This window comes from Barbus barbus (assembly GCF_936440315.1).
Source record: "Barbus barbus genome assembly, chromosome: 20".
Taxonomy (NCBI): Eukaryota; Metazoa; Chordata; class Actinopteri; order Cypriniformes; family Cyprinidae; genus Barbus; species Barbus barbus.
Genome location: NC_136748.1, coordinates 9,097,442 through 9,116,489, shown reverse-complemented (window position 1 = coordinate 9,116,489; position 19,048 = coordinate 9,097,442). Strand labels below are relative to the sequence as shown.

At 36.8% G+C, this 19,048-nt stretch overlaps 2 protein-coding genes across 2 annotated transcripts; both read left to right on the top strand.

Annotated features, from left to right (window-relative positions):
* Nucleotides 1-40: 40 nt before the first annotated feature.
* On the top strand, nt 41-9,289 carry LOC306886482 (protein FAM161B-like). Its single transcript, XM_079443605.1, has 9 exons — nt 41-199; nt 821-1,131; nt 1,211-1,653; nt 2,100-2,431; nt 4,002-4,120; nt 5,106-5,273; nt 5,356-5,455; nt 5,531-5,697; nt 6,083-9,289. Exons 1-9 carry the CDS (start codon nt 182-184, stop codon nt 6,162-6,164), a joined length of 1,740 nt encoding a protein of 579 aa, XP_079299731.1. The 5' UTR covers nt 41-181; the 3' UTR covers nt 6,165-9,289.
* A 1,322-nt stretch (nt 9,290-10,611) lies between these two features.
* On the top strand, nt 10,612-15,703 carry LOC306886203 (neuroglobin). Its single transcript, XM_079443143.1, has 5 exons — nt 10,612-10,789; nt 11,015-11,248; nt 12,036-12,144; nt 13,359-13,478; nt 13,643-15,703. The coding sequence occupies exons 2-5, from the start codon at nt 11,151-11,153 to the stop codon at nt 13,793-13,795; spliced, it is 480 nt and encodes a 159-aa protein (XP_079299269.1). The 5' UTR covers nt 10,612-10,789; nt 11,015-11,150; the 3' UTR covers nt 13,796-15,703.
* The last annotated feature ends 3,345 nt before the right edge of the window (nt 15,704-19,048 follow it).

Here is a 19,048-nt window from a genome sequence, read left to right as displayed (position 1 = left end):
CCTTTAGCGCCACCTGCCGTCGTGGAGGATAAAGTCAAGTGCGTTTAGTTACTTTAAACATGAACGTAGGCGACATGCATGCGTGCTTTGTTGCTGCATACAGTGTTTGCTGAGAAACAGATGCTATTCTGTATCTAGCTTGCATTCTGAATGATGTCCTCATAGCCGGCCTGATCACACCATGGATCAGATGACAATGGTGAGAAAAAATCCATAATAGCGGAAGAGGGGATGGAGTACCAGAGTTTGAGTTAAAATAGAAACACATCTGATATTTTCCATTGTATTTATCGATTCAACGTTGATTAATCTGCTTTTGTTGTTGATTATACAGTTTTTTTGAATCGCTTTTGGTGAAGGCGAACAACAATAACAGAGCGTAACTATGCGCGTTTGGGGTTGCCATAGTAACAACATTTACGCTGTTGAGTTGACAACGTCAATATTTTATCGTCAATAATGATAACAAACAATTTTCTTTTCTTTCATATATATATATATATATATATATATATATATATAAAATCGGTTTGATAAATAATTATTTATGCTAGTGCTTGCATTCATGGAAATCAGTGCTGGTTGTTCAGCCAGTCTAATAACAATATTAAATACTGTACAAATATTTCACGTAGACTCCCAAAATATTGTTTAGAGTAGTTTCACTTACATAGCATGTAATAATAAATTTCAAATAGTGTTTTTAATTACAAAATTTAAATTACAGTTTGGTGGCTGTTTCTTTAAGCTCCTTTCTTATTTCAAAAATAAAACAATTCATTAATCCAACAAACAGACTAAATACAGATATTCTGTCCAGATCTCTCCCACTTTAGATGTCTCTAGATTTGAAGAGGGAGACAATGTGCATGTTTCAGAAAGCCTCCTGTCCTGTAATGAGGATAGAGATAAGTCTGAAGTATCTCTTGAGTTGCATTTGGAGGCTCTGAAGGCCAAACGCAAGCAGCAGCTGGAGAAATTAGAGCTTCGGCACCAGAATGGCCTGGAGAAGAGGCTCCTGCAGAACTCCCTGCTCGCCTCGAGCACTGAATGGATACTTAAATCCAAAATACCCCAGCAGAGCATCAGCGATCATGATGGGCGAAACTCTGAGAACCGCAAACACCACAGGTAATTCAAATCTTAAATATGATAACGATGTTCTCATAGATCTTGTACTGAAACATACGTCTTCCAATCTTGTCCTCAGCTCAAAGGTGATTCTGCGGAATTTAACCTCAAATGGAGTCAAGGCACCAAGAACTACTGGAACTAATTCTTTGGGAACAGTAACAGAGAGACAGAGGACGCCTCTCCACCAGGATTCACAGAAAGCCAAAGAGGAGGCAGACCTGGCCGAGTGTCAGAAACAGTTTTGTGTCGCTCCCATCCCTGAGCACGTCTCAAAGCCTCTTTATGATGAACTCATCCATGAACAAGAGCGCTTGAGGAAGGAAGGTCGTGAGCAGAGGAGAGATTTCCTCTTGACCATGCAGAAGCCCTTCAGGTTCCACAAGAGGGAGGAGAAGAAGCGAGAGAGGCTGAAGGAGGAGATGGTCTCTGCCGATAAAACTGAAAAAACAGAACCAGTTTGTGTGAGAAAACCTGCACCTAAAGCGGTCTCAGATCCCAGCTTCTCTGAACAATTGGAAGGTGCCATTTATTTGAATATTTATCAAAATAAATTATAATATATTATTTTATATGCTCTTGTATGTACTAAACACAATATGAAGAGTTCAGATGCAAAAGCCTCTAAGTGCCGTTTGAAATTTACTTCTAAAATGAGCATTTTTATCAGGCTCCTACTGTATGTGTAGGTCTAGTAATTTCACGTTAATGGCAATTAATAGACTATTTTCATTGCCATCAAAATGAAATAACTAAGCATGAACATAGGAGCCTAAGAAAAAAAATGCTAATTTTAGAAGCTAATTTCAAATGGCACTTAGACTTCGGCTTTTGCATCTGAACTCTTCATATGTAGCATATTTAAAGAAAAAGTTCACAGAAAAATGTAAAATTACATTTTATTTGAATATTTAAAACATCGTCATTTACTCCGCTTCTAAACCTGTATTTATGTGATGCTGGTTCAGAGCAGGAGCAGCAAAGGAAGCTTCGCATTCATCTGAGAGCTCAGGAGACTCTGAAAGCCTCCTCAGCACCCATTCAAAGGCTGGAACCCAGTGCAGATAGACAGACCCACAGTGCTCAGAAGAGCAAAAGCAAGATACTGGGTTACTTGGACCAGAAGCTGTCCTTCAGACCTAAAACTAATGCTGCCGTGCCTGACTTTGATAAGCTCTACCAGGCCTTTCAACAAAAGGCAATGGAGGCAGCAGAGAGGAGGGATTTCACTCACTGTAAACCCTTCCAGCTGCGCACGTCCACGCTACAGCTACGTCACAGGAGCCCAGAAAACCCACAGGTTGCTATTTAGATTACAACCCGAATTCCGGAAATGTTGGGACATTTTTTAAATTTGAATAAAATAAAAACTAAAAGAATTTCAAATCACATGAGCCAATATTTTATTCACAGTAGAACATAGATAACATAACAAATGTTTAAACTGAGAAATTTAAAAATTTTATGCACAAAATGAGCTCATTTCAAATTTGATGCCTGCTACAGGTCTCAAAATAGTTGGGACGGGGGCATGTTTACCATGGTGTAGCATCTCCTCTTCATTTCAAAACAATTTGAAGACGTCTGGGCATCGAGAGGTTATGAGTTTCTGGAGTTTTGATGTTGGAATTTGGTCCCATTTCTTACCTGATATAGGTTTCCAGTGGCTGAAGAGTTTGTGGTCGTCTTTGACGTATTTTTCGTTTAATGATGCGCCAAATGTTTTGCATTATCCTGCTGAAATACACAAGGCCTTCCCTGAAATAACATGTCGTCTGAAGGGGAGCTTATGTTGTTCTAAAACCTTTATATACCTTTCAGCATTCATAGTGCCTTCCAAAACATGCAAGCTGCCATACCGTATGCACTTATGCACCCCCATACCATCAGAGATGCTGGCTTTGAACTGAACGCTGATAATACGCTGGAAGATCTCCCTCCTCTTTAGCCCGGAGTACACGTCTTCTGTGATTTCCAACAAGAATGTCAAATTTGGACTCGTCTGACCATAGAACACTTTTCTACTTTGAAACAGTCTATTTTAAATGACCCTTGGCCCACAGGACACGACGGCGCTTCTGGACCATGCTCACATATGGCTTCCTTTTTGCATGATAGAGCTTTAGTTGGCACCTACAGATGGCACGGGGGATTGAGTTTACCGACAGTGGTTTCTGGAAGTATTCCTGGGCCCATTTAGTAATGTCAATGACAGAATCATGCCGATGAGTGATGCAGTGTCGCCTGAGGGCCCGAAGACCTCCGGCATCCAACAAAGGTCTTTGGCCTTGTCCCTTACACACAGAGATTTCTCCAGTTTCTCTGAATCTTTTGATGATGTTATGCACTGTAGATGATGAGATTTGAAAAGCTTTTGCAATTTGACGTTGAGGAAATTTGTTTTTAAAGTATTCCACAATCTTTTTACACACTCTTTCACAGATTCGAGATCCTCTGCCCATCTTTACTTCTGAGAGACTCTGCCTCTCTAAGACATCCCTTTTATAGCTAATAATGTTACAGACCTGATGTCAATTAACTTAATTAGTTGCTAGATGTTCTCCCAGCTGAATTTTTCCAAATTTCTTGCTTTTTCAACCCTTTGTTGCCCCCGTGCCAACTATTTTGAGACCTGTAGTAGGCATCAAATTTGAAATGAGCTCATTTAGTGGATAAACGTGTAAAAATTCTCTGTTTAAACATTTATGTTCTCTATGATCTATTGTGAATAAAATATTGGCTCATGTGATTTGAAAGACTTTTAGTTTTTATTTTATTCAAATTTAATATTGTTGTATTTAGTTTAGATTAATTTAATGCAATTCCTATGAGGAATGTGTTTTGTGTAATATGCAATTTTTCTTGACTAGAAATCTACAGACAAGATCAATCTAAAGAGCAGTTCATTTGGTGGCCTAACATCACTGTCTGTGGACACTCTTCCAACTTACATAACAGATGCTGCCAGGGAAAAATCCATGGCTGTAAGGTGAGCCTGCCACTTCCTAATTTTTCATAATTTTGTAAAACTTTACAATGACTAAAATCATTAAAGTTAAAGTAATCATATATTCTTTTATAATACACAATACAAGTGCGCAATTCTTAACTTCACTGTTATTTGTAATTTTTCATTAAATCCTGTTGCTGCACAGGCTATTGGTTAATGCAAATAGAAAATTTAGCATCGTTTTAGGCTAGTATTGTTGGTTCCACACTTTTAAAATGCACTTTCAAACATCTTTGCAATACTTAACACAAATTAAATAAAATAAAAACTGTATTAGAGTTATGGCTATGTTAATAAAGCAATAAACAATTATAAAATACATTATTTAAAGCAATAGAAAATAATGTGAAAGATTTGGAAAAAAAATATTTTAGAAATATATTCAGAAATATATCATATTACAGAAATAAAATACATACACTTTTTTATTTTCTTTTGTATTTATCTATTATATTCTCTTGTATCTATTTTGTTCCATGTATGCAACATATTTGGGCCCTTATATGACTGTTATTTTGTAAACTTGGAAAAAACATATTATTTATAATGAACTGTATGCACATAATAGATGTTATATATGCACATATAGTTAATTCTCCAGAGGAGAATTGGCCCCCCGACTGAGCCTGGTTTCTCCCAAGGTTTTTTCTCCATTCTGTCACCGATGGAGTTTTGGTTCCTTGCCGCTGTCGCCTCTGGCTTGCTTAGTTGGGGATGCTTCATTTCCAACGATATCGCCGACCTTATTGCAAAGACACTATTCAAACTTATTGACACTTTATTTTCCTTTTTTTTTGATATTGTGCAGTGCTTTGACACAATTTGCATTGTAAAAAGCGCTATATAAGTAAAGGTGACTTGACTTGACTTAATTGTATTTATTCCACTAAAATTAAATGATGATTTACCAATTTAAAATTGCTTTTCTATTATCATAATAATTATCCTATAATCTGTCATACAGGAGATCTCTGGAGCTCAAGAACCTCAAAGAGCAGGAGAATGCAAAGTGGATGAAGCAGCACAGAATCAAGTCTCAGGCTATGAGCAGGGCAGTAGCAATGAGAGCCAAGGCAATGGACCCACATAAAAGTCTTAAAGAGGTCTACCAAGAGAAACTCAAACAGAACCGGTGAGTACTTTGAAAAAACAAATGTCAGAGGACAAGCCAGGAATGCAATAACTGATTATGAAACTGATTGTTGTGAATGTAGGCAAGCTGATCTAGAGAGGATGAAAGATTATCAAAAAGACCTGAAGGAAATCAAAACCCGAGTAACAGCTCGCCCGTACCTGTTTGAGCAGGTGTCGCAGGTACACTAAACCCATTCTTCTTCCGAATAATGTAACTGTCATATTTTACCATATGCATATACCTAATGCTTTCAGAAAAATGCCAAGAATAATGCTGAACGCAGATACAGGAATACTTTGGAGCAAGCAGGTCTAGACGAAAAGTTTGTGAGATCAAAGGGAGAAACAAATAAGGCGATCCATGTGAACAATGAGTCTGCGGAAGAGGATCATGACAGCACTGAAAGCGAAACCCAGAAGAGGTATGGAGACACATGAATGATGGGGTTTAAAATTAATGTGCAGATTATTTTTGCTGTGAATATGTGTTATGATTATCACAGAGCGGAACAAATCTGTTCAATGCAAAGATTTAACAGTGTGTTAAAGTATTTATCCTAGTTTTAATGAAAGGTTTGACATTACTTGCTCTCTTGTGACCCATACCCATCAAAATAAAATCATCTTACTCAATGCAAATACAGTAGATGCGGTTTTGACATGAAAATATCTATTTATTATAAATCTTTCTTTTTATGAATTTATGTCAGCTTTATTGTCATTGGCATAGCAAAAAAGTAACCATGCAAATATTATGATGTAGCAGTCGTATGGATACACGCTGTTCTACTATCGTTTTATTTACAGTGCAGGAAGTGGGGAAGACAGTGTCACAAATGAGGAGGAAAAAGAAGGGAATGTGGAAACCATAGAGGAAGAGTTGTGCTGACAGACGCAGTTGGTGGGCCAGTGTATTTCATCCATATTCCATATGTGCAGGGGAGACTGTGGTCAGACAACAAATTGTTGGCAGATCATTTCAGTTTTGAAAAATTGTTGTGCATGATTTACTTGAATGCAGATTTTATTTTTATTTTGTAGATTTTACTGTATCTTGTATTACTGTATATTGTGCCAGTGAATCATTGTGGGTCTTTATACAGCTGAGCCCTCTTGTTTGTTAAAATTTTTTACAATAGAGAAGGGATTATTATGAAGGTTCAAGAAATTCCACATGGGTGTCATAAAATTTTTAATAAAACAGAAAATCAAAAGGAAGTTAAATTTTATGATTCTAAGCATGTTATGGGGGCTACTGACCCAACAAAGAAAGAAATAACCAAAAAACACTCGGCAACCAGAGGAGCTGCATATTAAAAGCAGTATATTTGCTTGAGTTCTAAGTTACTGCACATTAAATCATCTTGTAAACCACAGAAACAGCTCTTGGGTTTGGTGTTGGGCACCCTCAGGGTTTGCAAACAGTAAATTGGGGAAGCCTTGTCTTGGCACGAACGCATCTTCCACCTGGAGTCTGTCAATTGTGGCTTTGAATGTCTGCTATAATTATGAACTATAACTGTCACAGAGACTAGCTTTATTCATGAAACTCCATTTGAATAAGTACACAAATAACATTCTAAGACAACTCTTCTTTAGGACAAGGCCCATCTGAAATTCTCATTCCTGAAGTCAGGCTATTTTGGGAGTCATAGCACTGGTTGAGTAAACAGCCCTGCACATTTATCCTCTATTGGAAAAAGAGCTTGTGCTAGTGCATTTGGCCACATCAAGAGCTTTTTACTCCAATTGGCTTCTTCAGTCCTGGTTGAATTTTCTGTGATTTTTTAAGGAATTAAAGGAATTTGTGTTTCTGTGTATAGGGATGGGAAGTTCTTAGTTATTTTAAAGATTTTGAGCCATAATTTCTGCTTTTGCTGTTACATGATGATCTCAAGATGGAACATAATTACTTTAAACGAGCCGTGTAGCATGCAGTGTATTTTAAAGGCTAAAATTTAACTTTTGGCGAAAATAGGATAGCCAGTCTTGTCCATTTTGTTGTATAACTTGTATATTTAGTGGTTGAAGGAGTGATGACAATGAAAAATTAAATGAGTCAACTGCACATTTGAAAATGACTGCCCAGTTTCACCTCATGATACCCATTCATTTTGTTTCGGAAAATCTTTTTTTGTTGTGGCTAAAAGAGGTTTAAGTGGAAGTACATTAGGGCTTTGTTCCAATTCTTATACTGGTATACACTAGAATTATATCGTTTACTGGTAATGGGAGAGTCAGGGGGTCAAGATTTGGAAGCAGTTTGGTGCATCATTTCGAAAGGAGTGCATTTACAGGTTGTGTGTTTATGAACATCACCACAAAGTCCTAAGAGTGGGAAACTTTTGATTTTCTTTAAACGCAAGTTTCAGATTTGGGGTGTGTCATGGGCATGGAGGACGGGATGCTGTATTTTCTTAGGCCAATCTGAAAGTTTGCATAACACTGCTTTCCTCGACACAATATTTCTATTGGCTTTTGGATTATCGCAGAAATGTAGCTCTGTTAACAACATAAGTGTATAATTCTGAATGTTTTGTTTATCATGATAATCTTCACAAATGAACACAACTTTATGTCGGCACCGAAAGCCTCGTGGGAAGCGTGTTGACATATATCACGCTACGGGCATCCCACGTTTGAATCCCGGCTTGAGGACCTTTCCTGATCCTGCCCCCCTTTCTCTGTCCAACTTTGTTTCCTGTCACTTCTACACCGTCTACTTCCTGTCATATTTGAATAAAGTGGGGAAAAAATGTCAAATGAACAGAACTTTAATGAATTTTAAGCCTAAATACTATTGCTAAGTAAAAAATAAATAAAGTTAGTCTAAATGAACTACACAGTCACATGACTTCAACATCATTACTAATAAACTTCCAACAAATATTTATTTGCTGGAATACAATAAACACAACAATTTTATAAAAGCGGACTAGTGAGTAGATGAGTTTACACATTCAGCATGATCACGTTTAATATCCCAAACAACCTCTGTAGTCCCTTTTAGCCACTTATTACACTCTTAAGAATAAAGGTTACAAAAGGGGGTTTTCACAGCGATGCCATAGAACCAGTTTTGGTTCCCCGAAGAACCTTTCAGTGAACAGTTCTTAAAAGAACCATTTTTTTTCTTTAGGTTTTAATAATCTAAAGAACCTTTTTCTACTGTAAAGAACCTTTTGTGGAATGAAAAGTTTCCATGGATGGTAAAGGTTCTTTGTGGAACCATTGATGCCAATAAAGAACCTTTATTTTTAAGAGTATAAGCCTATTTCAAGACATGTAAATGCTTAAAAAAAATCATGAGTACGGTGTAACTGATTATTTTACACCCTAAAATAAAACATTAAAAATATATTGAGCTTGTGTTAACCAAAAAAACACTGATTTCAGAACAATGGAATCGGAAGTGCAAAAAAAGTTGTAAAACTAATTTCCTGCAGCACTCTATGGATGTAGTTTACAGTAAAATGCATGAAATTGTTATTCTTTTTTTTTAATTTACAGTAAGCCTGGCTAAATTGCATGTACAAAATAGGCTAGTATTGGACAATTACAATAAAGCATGTAACGATTCGGAACATAAAACGATTAAAAACATAAAAGTAAAGTCGGTGCGGATAGTCTTGTTGGCATTGTGCTGACATAGTGCCATTGTTCTATGGGCGTCCCGAGTTCGAATCCCAGCTCGAAGACCTTTCCGAATCCTGCCCCCTCTCTCTATTCGGTTCCTGTCAGCTCTACACTGTCCTATCACAATAAAATGCAAAAAATAAGATATGGTTAGATACAACAGCCCTCCTGGTTACATATTGTTTTAATTTGTGTTTAGGCATTAGCATTTTGCTAAATTCAGTACCACTTATCTTTTGGGTTAATAATTTAGACAAAAAAAACCTGCAATGGCAACTTCAGCTTCACATTCTGAAAATGTTGACATCATGCTATCATTGTAAGAAATTCATTTTATTTGATCTCTGTTAAATATGTAGATTCAATAAAGTTGATTGGCAAAATCAGTGTCCATCTTGTCTGTTTCATGCACACACATCACTCAAGTCGTTTAGGGAGGACAGAACGCTGTGTTTGAGTGACAGCTTCTATCTTGAGCTTTAAGTGTCAGATAACTTAAAGTTCAAGTGCTCCTGCGAGGTCTCCATGGCAACTGTGCTCTCTCCTGTCACACTATCTTCAAGTGCTTTGGGTCTTGCTGTCACAACCGAATGTCCCTTACATTGATAACATGCTAGATATAGCTCTGAATCAGGTAGGACATAAGGTGTGAATTATTCAGGGAATCCCTGCAAATACATTTGTTCTTCTACATGTGTTAATGAAGAAGATGTAATAAAATAGAGGGATTGACTAAGATTTCTTAATAAACTATTTTCTAGAACTGAGCCTGTTAATCTGGACAAATGTGTTTGATCTTAATTTAACTTAAATGCACAGGTTACAATATTATGATTTCAAAATTTCCATTCATAACATGTTCAAGTTCAAGGCATGTCAAATTGTCGACTTAAAATTTCAAAATAAAGTTTCTTCAATAGTTATTTGACATTATGTACTGTAACTTTACACAACCATTTGAAAGTTTGATAAGATTCTTAATATTTTTGAAAGAAGTTTCCCAACAAGTCTGTATAAAATGATCAAAAATACAGTAAAAATAGTAATATTTTGAAATATTATTACAATAATAAAAAGACTGTTTTCTATTTCAACATATTTTACAATTTTTAAAGTTGTGATGGAAAGCGAAATGTTCAGCATCATTACTTCAGTCTTCAGTGTCACATGATCCTTCAGAAATCATTCTAATATGATTATTCGGTGCTCAAGAAAGCACTTTAAGTATTTATGTTATTTCACTCATCTACAAAACAGCCTATTCAAATGAGTTCTCCTTGAATGTGTTCTTTGATTATATATGCATACAGAAGTGCCTGAAGGTGTTGTTATTTTGTTGAAGGCCAGACTCACCTGTAGGAGGAGCTATGGCTCGTAACATGTGCTATTACTAGGAGCAGCGAAGATTAGAGATATTTCCATTCTGTCCTTATTTACTGTCCATATAAGCACACAGGGGTGAGAGCTTTTAGGACATTTACAGTATGCCTGAATAAAAACACAACATACATTGAAATATTTGTAAGTTTCTTGTCTTTTTGAAATGTAGGAGATTGTCAATAAGGTTTCCTCATCCTAATCTGAATGCACATCAAGCAGCATGTTTGAGGTTACATGCAGCAGAGAGGGGAGAGGGAGCAGATAGAGGGAGAGATAAAGAGAGAGAAAGTGAGTGAGTGTTTGCATGTGTGTGAGAGAGCGGGGGGAGCAAAGAGGAAAAGATAGAGAGTGAGACAAAGAAAGAGAGAGAGAGCAAACACAAGGATAGCAGGCTTGACATATACATATTCGCAGTGAACAAACAGAAATCCTAATGCCAGAGAAAGACAGACGAAGCCAGTGAGAGAAGAAGGTCACCTCTAGAGCAGTGAAGGAACGGTACGTCAGCTTCACTCTGTTTATTGTGACCATAAAGTCAGGGCTAAGTTAGGTTTCTTGAGTGCATGAAGCATCTGTTGGAAAGCATTTGCAGCAAAATTGATTTCAGTGCATTGCAAATAGATTGTAAATGAAATGTATTTGAAACTATAGACCCTCATGCACGCTCCTCTGATAAGTCTTATTTGTCCTTTGGAAATGATATGCAATGTTGGCACTTCACAGGGGGGTCATACCTGAAGACTGAACTCTGGAAGTCTGGAAATGGGAATTCGGGAGGTCCTACTTTAAACGGACGAAGACATTTTGATGCCACACCATTGAAAGACGACCGGGGAACACAGCATTATTGAGAATCACAATGGAGAAACTCTCTGAAAAAGATAAAGGTCTGATCCGGGACAGCTGGGAGAGTCTGGGGAAGAACAAGGTGCCACATGGAATTGTTATGTTCACGAGGTAATATATCAATCTCAATGCATGCTGGCTAAAACTTTTGCAGCAAGGTATAATGCTATTTAATTTAGTCTGCATGTTTATTTAGAAAGTTGCAAGTAGAGCTGTGTGAATCACGTACATATACGCTGCTTTTGTGGGACAGATGGATTTGTCAAAAATAGGAATTTAATGAAAATAATTATATTCAAAAATGAATAATGCATTAAATAAAGTATTTTAAAGTAAATAAATTTTTAGATTTTTTTTTTTTGCAAATAAATAGCACTTAATACATGCAATAATTGACAATTAAAATGGAGTGTCCTTGCATTCCATAACTAAAGATTGTACTCATCATGAAGGTATAGCAATTTAATAAACAAACTAAAGCGTAATCTCTTTAAATCCATCAAAAATTCTCCATCAGTCTCCCGCTGTCTGTTCCTCTAACCGTAGCTCAGTTAGAGGCTTGACTTGTTGCTTGGCGACAGGGAGCAGCAAGATATTTTCATCAGAATCACCTTCTCAGAAGAAAGAAGCTACCAAGTATCACTTTCCTGAGTATTTCCTGAGCTTTTCAAACTCAGCATAACGGATAAAAGTGACTTTCTTTGAAAGAAAATGGGATTTAAGCTACAAAGAAAAAAGGACATGCATTGTTCTGTTCAACATCAAATGAACAGCTTAAATTACCTAATTTAATTATCCTTCTTGTTAAGGAAATGTGAAATAAGCAATTGTGGTCGAAGATCCATGTCAATGAACTGCTTTGTAGTGCTGCCTGATTAAATGTAACATTTCTTGTTAGGTTATTTGAGCTGGATCCAGCACTGCTTACTCTCTTCAGCTACAGCACAAATTGTGGGGTTGCACCTGAATGTCTCTCCAGCCCAGCGTTCCTCGAGCACGTCACCAAGGTGAGCCCAGAGGTCAACTGTACAACAACTGGTAGAGTAAAAGTGCAGGAACCTACTTGTGGGCAGTTTCTCAATCCATTTTCTTATGCTACCTTGCGTCCTTGTGTTTTCGCTCTACATTATCAACTGCCAATGTTCAATTTCAATAATCAAAAAAAGTACCAAGGATATGGCAGAAGATGACAAGTCTGTAGGTTTTAAACTTCTTGTGTTCTTCTTCAAGACTAGATATTCCCTCTGCAAGCTTGCAAACAAATGATGGCTTGTGAAAGCAAACATTTATTGTTTTGTCTGGCAAAATTTTAATAAAGTGATACAGACATGGAGAAAACACATTTATTGCCATTTTGTTGGCATATTTAGAAACTGAATACCATCAAACCATTGGGGATTTTTAATAAACACAGTCTTTCTTATATATATTTATATATATGTACACATGGTGAAGTAAAAAGATGTAAAATAATGTATGTTTCAATAATTGTGCATTAAATTGTGCTACTACTTAAAATGTGTTGGGGCGGTCAGTTGAGCAACAAGATTACATCATATGCATATGCAAAAGATGCATTTTGTGTCCTCGTATCCATTCAAGTTTTTTTAAGGTAGCCTGGCAAGTCCTAGTCTCGCGTAGCCAGACCTTAAGAATGACGACATTCTTAAGACCGGCAAAGCCAGTCTTCACGAGAGCGCAAGACTGTTCTTAGCATTCTTAGAACTTGGAAACTGTCTTGGCGTGGCATTGTTGGTTAAGAAGTCGATGGGCCGGTAACTGAAATGTCGGTTCCTCACAAAGAGTAAGGGATGTGTCTAGATGGACATTTTAATACTAATCCCCCACCTACAAAAAAATGGCCTGAAAGCTGCATTCGCTCCCATTATATGTAAAAAGTTATGTGTTGATATGTTTGGTTGTTGTTTGTTGCACCACAGAGCCACATGGTTCATTTAGGACCAGAGTGTCCAATCCTGTCCTGGAGGACCCTGTTCTTGCAGAGTTTAGCTCTAACCCCAAATAAACACACCTGAACTAGCGAGACATCCAAACAGGTGTGTTGGAACAGGATGAAGCTAAACTCTGCAGGAGCTGACTTTCCAGGATTGGACATCCCTGATTTAGGCTATAATGATTCTTTCTATTGACTAATTTTGACCCAACTTCTGAGTTTACAGCCATGTAAACCCAGCTAAAGACCGACTGTATATTTGTCCAGGTGATGTTAGTGATCGATGCAGCTGTGAGCCATCTTGATGACCTACATACATTGGAGGACTTCTTGTTGAACCTGGGCAGGAAGCACCAGGCAGTTGGGGTGAAGACTCAGTCCTTTACTGTGAGTACACTTCGCCTACATGGTTTAGTTATGATGACTGAAATGACATCCATAACACTCAAATGTCAAAGACGACAATGATATTGACAGTGATCTTCGGGGAGAGTCACAGTGATTTTTCAGACCATTGATTGATTGACTGGGTTCTTTCACATGTTCCTTAGGTGGTTGGAGAGTCCCTGCTCTATATGCTTCAGTCCAGCCTGGGTCCGGCTTACACGACACCGCTGCGCCAGGCTTGGCTCAATATGTACAGCATTGTGGTATCAGCCATGACCAGAGGCTGGGCCAAGAATGGCGAACATAAGTCCAACTGAGAAGGAGGTAGATGTGAGATTCACACTGGAACACCCTGGAGGTCACAAACTAACTTCTCAAAAATCATTTCAAAGAGTGAGGGGTTTGGATATGGGACCACCATTGGGAAAATCAGTTCAGCTGAGTTGTATTTTGGCTCACTGAACAGTCCAAACTTTGATAGCTTGGTCTAACTGCAGACTGAGATTGTAGATAACGAAGCCCATGAGGTTGAGAAGTATGCTTATTAAGAGTGCAAGACATAGATAGTTTATGGTTGAAACTTCAAAAGCAAAATTTGCTTTGTACATACAGTAAGGACTAAGTACATATAGTAATGACTAAATGTATTTCCTCAAACTATCTTAAATGACTGTCTTGATGTATTGATGTTTCATGTGAGCGTAAAACAGGTTTGACCATGCACATGTGAGCTTGGTAAACTTGTAAAAGTTTATTCTGACGCCTCTTGGAATCAATTTAGATGAAGGCCTTTAAAGCCACTACAATTTAACCCTAAATTACACAGAATTAATACTCTTACCTGTGCTGTGTGTAGTTTACGTTTACTGTAAGTTTAGTGATGTTCAGTAAGTTATCTGAGCATGAACATAGTAGTATTTGGCAATATGGTCCAAATATATAAGACAATAAGCAATCAGTAGCCATGATTTTTTGACACCATCCAAATGTTCATGTGAAATGTTGTTTGTCACATTTTTCAGCCATTAACAGTATTTCTGGCGATGAAAGTAAATGACGAGAACTGTTACATCCGAAATAGCTTTTGGGATTTTTAGACTGTTAATTTATGAACCTGTGCCATGTCATAAGTTTACATTTCCATTGTATGGGATTATACTCTACGCACTCTACTCCAAGACTTACTTACGAAAGACTTGAGTAGACTGTTACTTCATGTAAAGTGACTGTTATATCATAGTGACTAGATGATTTCTTCTCCTGTTTACAATTGTAGATAGTCAAAAAGTCTTTATGCTAAATGACCCGGTCCAGTGGGTGTTAGCTATAAATAAGAATTTTATTTCACAATTTTTGTTAGCAATTTTTGTGAATAATATTTTAAAAAAATAGTAAATTGCATTAGTTGGCTTATTACAGCCTTGTAAGTTAAGAACATACACACTCTTATCTAAGATAAGAATATTTGTTGCCATAATTATGAGCTATAGAAAAATGTTAAAAGCGATGATAACCTTTTTGCTGCTATTCAATAGCTTTGTAGAAATGTTGTCCTCTTTATATGAGATATATTTCTACATTAAATGGTTCAGGCCAAGTATTTCAAAGTGCGTAGGACTGTCACAGATATTGAAACTGCTGGTATGTTACATTTTACATGTTACTTTATATGACAATTCCTACTAGCCTTTTCTGTATATTTAGGTGTATGTGGATTGATTATTTAATTTTATGTATTGCTCAATGGTGCACTATTTTACTTTTTGTGTAAAATGTAAATATATTTTTCCTCTCTTTGAGACTCTTTTTCTGAATATGTATGAACCACCTAATGGCTTTCCAATAACCTCTAAGATGTCTGTCTTTATGGAATGATTAGCTTATTAGTACTGAAAAGCTTTTATGAAGATGCAATGGTTATAACATTTTCAAGTGAAAGTTGATGTTTATTGACCATTGAAATGTTGTGTGTGTGTGTGTGTGGGGGTAGTGTTTGCTTCTGTGCTTTTTCACTTGATATTCTGTGACTGAATTGTCTCAATGTCTACCTCACTGAAGCAGCTGATATTAAACAGCGATGTTATGACCTGGCTCCTCAGTAACCAAAAAGTTATATTTCAATTACACTGTACATCCTTTTTCCTCAGCCAGTCACCAATCAAACTAGAATCAGGATCAGGCTCTATGTAAACATATGTTGAAAGCTTATTTGTAATAAAGGACAGAAATAAAGATTGTGCATATGGGTCTTTGTTGGAAATGAGTGTATGGAGTTTCCATTTCAACATTTTTGAACTCTCTATAGATCTCCTTGTCATATTTATAATATTAGCAGTCTATCTCAGCCTACAGTGGCATATATTTAATTTGGAAAAACGATAACTGCTGAACTTCATTAACTTTAAGGGACATATAGTGACATTTTTACATGGCTAATTCTTAAATGACCCTGAATCCTAAATATGTAGTTTCAGCCTTGCTGTGACTAAAATTTATTAAGCTATTTAGTCCAAACCGTAAAAAACAACATAATTTCTACCATTATTAATAAGTTTGGAAATCATATTTTTATAATCACAATAAATGATTTTCTTTTAAACCATGTTTCTTTCGACCCTACTACATTTTATGTTTAATTTTTAGGGTTAAGTCTAATAACGTCTAATAATGGGCTTGCACATATCATTGCACCATGCCACATTATTTGCAGTCAGTATAGAGTTTTGTCCACATACTGAAACAGAGTTGAACAGTTGAAAAGGCCAATATATGTACAAAAGTGTAAACGTTATGAAAAACTGATATAAACTTGAAGAGAAACCTTGGTTTAGTAGTTCATGTGATTGAAAAAAGTGCTCCCTTACAACCCGTTGTTTTGAAATTGGAAAATTTCACAGCATAACAATATTAAACAAAGAGCATTCTTCAGAAAGTGCATAAATCAATAAACTAAAATATAGACAGTTAAAAGGTTAGCTCACCCAAAAATTATCATTCTGGCATTAATTATGTTGTTCCAAACCCGTAAAGCCTTTGTTCATCTTCAGAACACAAATGAAGATATTTTTGATGAAATCCGAGAGCTTTCTGACCCTCCATAGACATAAACTGACATGTTCAAGGCCCCGAAAGGTAGTAAGGACATCATTAAAATAGTCCATGTGACATCAATGGTTCAACCTTACTTTAACAAAGCTACGAGAATACTTTTTGTGTGCAAAGAAAACAAAAATAATGTCTTTATTCAACAATTTCTTCTCTGACTGTTCCTGCTTCAGCAGCACCATACGCATGTGCCGTGGTACTCTCGTGAACACACACTGAAGACTGACATGGTAGAGAAGAAATTGTTGAATGAAGTCGTTATTTTTGTTTTCTTTTGCGCACAAAAAATATTCTCGTAGCTTCATAAAATTACGGTTGAACCACTGATGTCACGTGGACTATTATAACTATGTCCTTACTACCTTTCAGAGCCTTGAACGTTTCAGTTGTGTTACAGTCGATGCAGGGTCAGAAAGCCTACTTCATTAGTGTTCTGAAGATGAACAAAGGTCTTACGGGTTTGGAACAACATGAGGGTGAGTAATTAATGATAGAATTTTCATTTTTGGGTAAACTATCCCTTTAAGGCATGATTCAGGTCAAATTCTAATAATCTTTTTTCTTTTCCAGAGTTAAATCTAAACCAATTCATGTATCAAAGTTCAATTAAATCCCCTTAATTATATCAACTGTAAGTCATGAGGACACTGTTTCTTGAAGATGATCCTTATATAACACTGGCACACTAGCATTTGTCTTATGTTATTCTTCACAATGTCCCAGTTCCAATAATCATAAGGTTATAAAGAAATACTGTTCACGCCTTTGCACTCTCTGATGTGACATTGTCAGAGTGGATGAGATGGAGCAAAACTCCAGAAGCGAAAGCTGCTCACTGGGTTTGAGGATTCAATTACACTGCATTATTGTAAATGTCTTGAAGGCTGACTGTCAAGAAGCAAAAACTGCCTCCACAAATATCAGCATCTATCCACCACTGCTATATAACACCATTTGAGTATTTTTTTTTTTTAATTTATGAGGTTCCTATTTGAAATTTATATGATTCCAGATTTATAATTATGAATATTTCTAAGAATACCAAAGAATAGAAGCCACAAACACTTGTACTATATCTGCCCTAAAAGCTAAATAAAGTGTAAAATTGAGAGACAGTGGGAGAGTGGGAGAGAGACAGAGATAAAAAGGCGCAATAATAATAAAAACAATAAAAACAATACAGACTAGAGATCGTTATTTTTAGAAAGTCTGCAATGTGTTGGAAGCAGGACATTGGAAATTACCATGACAACCATGACAAGCACAGTGAGAGAGTGTGTGGAGTGTTTGTATTTTGAGACTCAGACAGTAGAGAAGAGTTGTTGAGGACAGGAGTGTGCTGGACTGTGACTTTGGGATCTTTTTAAGCATTGACTGCATTCAGTTCACATTTGTGACCCTAGAGCACAAAACCTTGAGTGTCAATTCTTCTAAATTAATAATTTTTCCATTGATATATGGTTTGTTAGGATCGGACAATATTTGGCCGAGATACGACTATTTGAAAATCTGGAATCTGAGGGTGCAAAAAATCCAAATATTGAGAAAATCGCCTTTAAATTTGTCCAAATGAAGTTCTTAGTAACGCATGTTACTAATCAAAAATGAAGTTTTGATGTATTTACAGTAAGAATGTATTTACAGTTGTTTTCCAAATTGCCCTTCTGAAAGAGCTTCTTGGCACTCTGTAAGGCTAATGATGCTAAAGCTACCATTGTCTCTGCCTGTTTTCACTGATGCTGCCTTCAAGTGCTATCAGAATGATCGTGAACAGGAATGTGGTAGTTAAGAATTGCATATGAAAGCAATGTGAGTCGATCGCTTTAAGTTGTCAAGCTCATAATCAGAAGTGGGACTTATAAAGTTTGTGATAGCATGAGACCAGCTATGTTGTTATTTTTATCCCACCGTGCTCCCTGTCTGTGTAATTCATAAATGCAAATTTATTATGCACAGTATAATCAGATGACTGACTTTGAAAGAGTATGTTTCTGTAAAGATAACAGGCTTGTACTAATAGGGGAATGTTTATTTGCAAAGGCTAGCACTGCTAATGCTGGAGCTTGAGCTCTTGAAGCTCCGCCCTCTTCTCCAGGAGCAACAGCTCATTTGCATTTAAAGCTACATACTTAAAATCAGCGCGTTTGGGCTCATACCCTAAAAGTGGCAGTTTTAACAAGCAGTAAAAAATGATCTGTGCAGTATTTTGAGCTAAAACTTCACATATACGCTCTGGGGACATCAGAGACTTATTTTACATCTTGGATATGGGGCATAATAGGTCCCTGTAACACAGTTCGTAGAACGGGAAGAAGGAGGCGGGAACCGGCAAACATTTAAAGAATTTAATAATCAAAATAAACAAACACAAAAGTAAAGCGGCAGCCCCTCACGGACGACTGCCGCACACAAAACACAAAATAAAGTCCAGGCCTGGTCCTCTCTCGTCTTCCACTGTCGTCACT

Coding starts and splice junctions, on each gene's coding strand:
- LOC306886482 (XM_079443605.1), top strand. Junction 1,132..1,210: donor GAGAACCGCAAACACCACAG/GTAATTCAAATC, acceptor TCTTGTCCTCAG/CTCAAAGGTGATTCTGCGGA. Junction 5,274..5,355: donor GAGAAACTCAAACAGAACCG/GTGAGTACTTTG, acceptor TTGTGAATGTAG/GCAAGCTGATCTAGAGAGGA.
- LOC306886203 (XM_079443143.1), top strand. CDS start 11,151: ATGGAGAAACTCTCTGAAAAAGATAAAGGTCTGATCCGGGACAGCTGG. Junction 11,249..12,035: donor GGAATTGTTATGTTCACGAG/GTAATATATCAA, acceptor ATTTCTTGTTAG/GTTATTTGAGCTGGATCCAG. Junction 13,479..13,642: donor TGAAGACTCAGTCCTTTACT/GTGAGTACACTT, acceptor CATGTTCCTTAG/GTGGTTGGAGAGTCCCTGCT.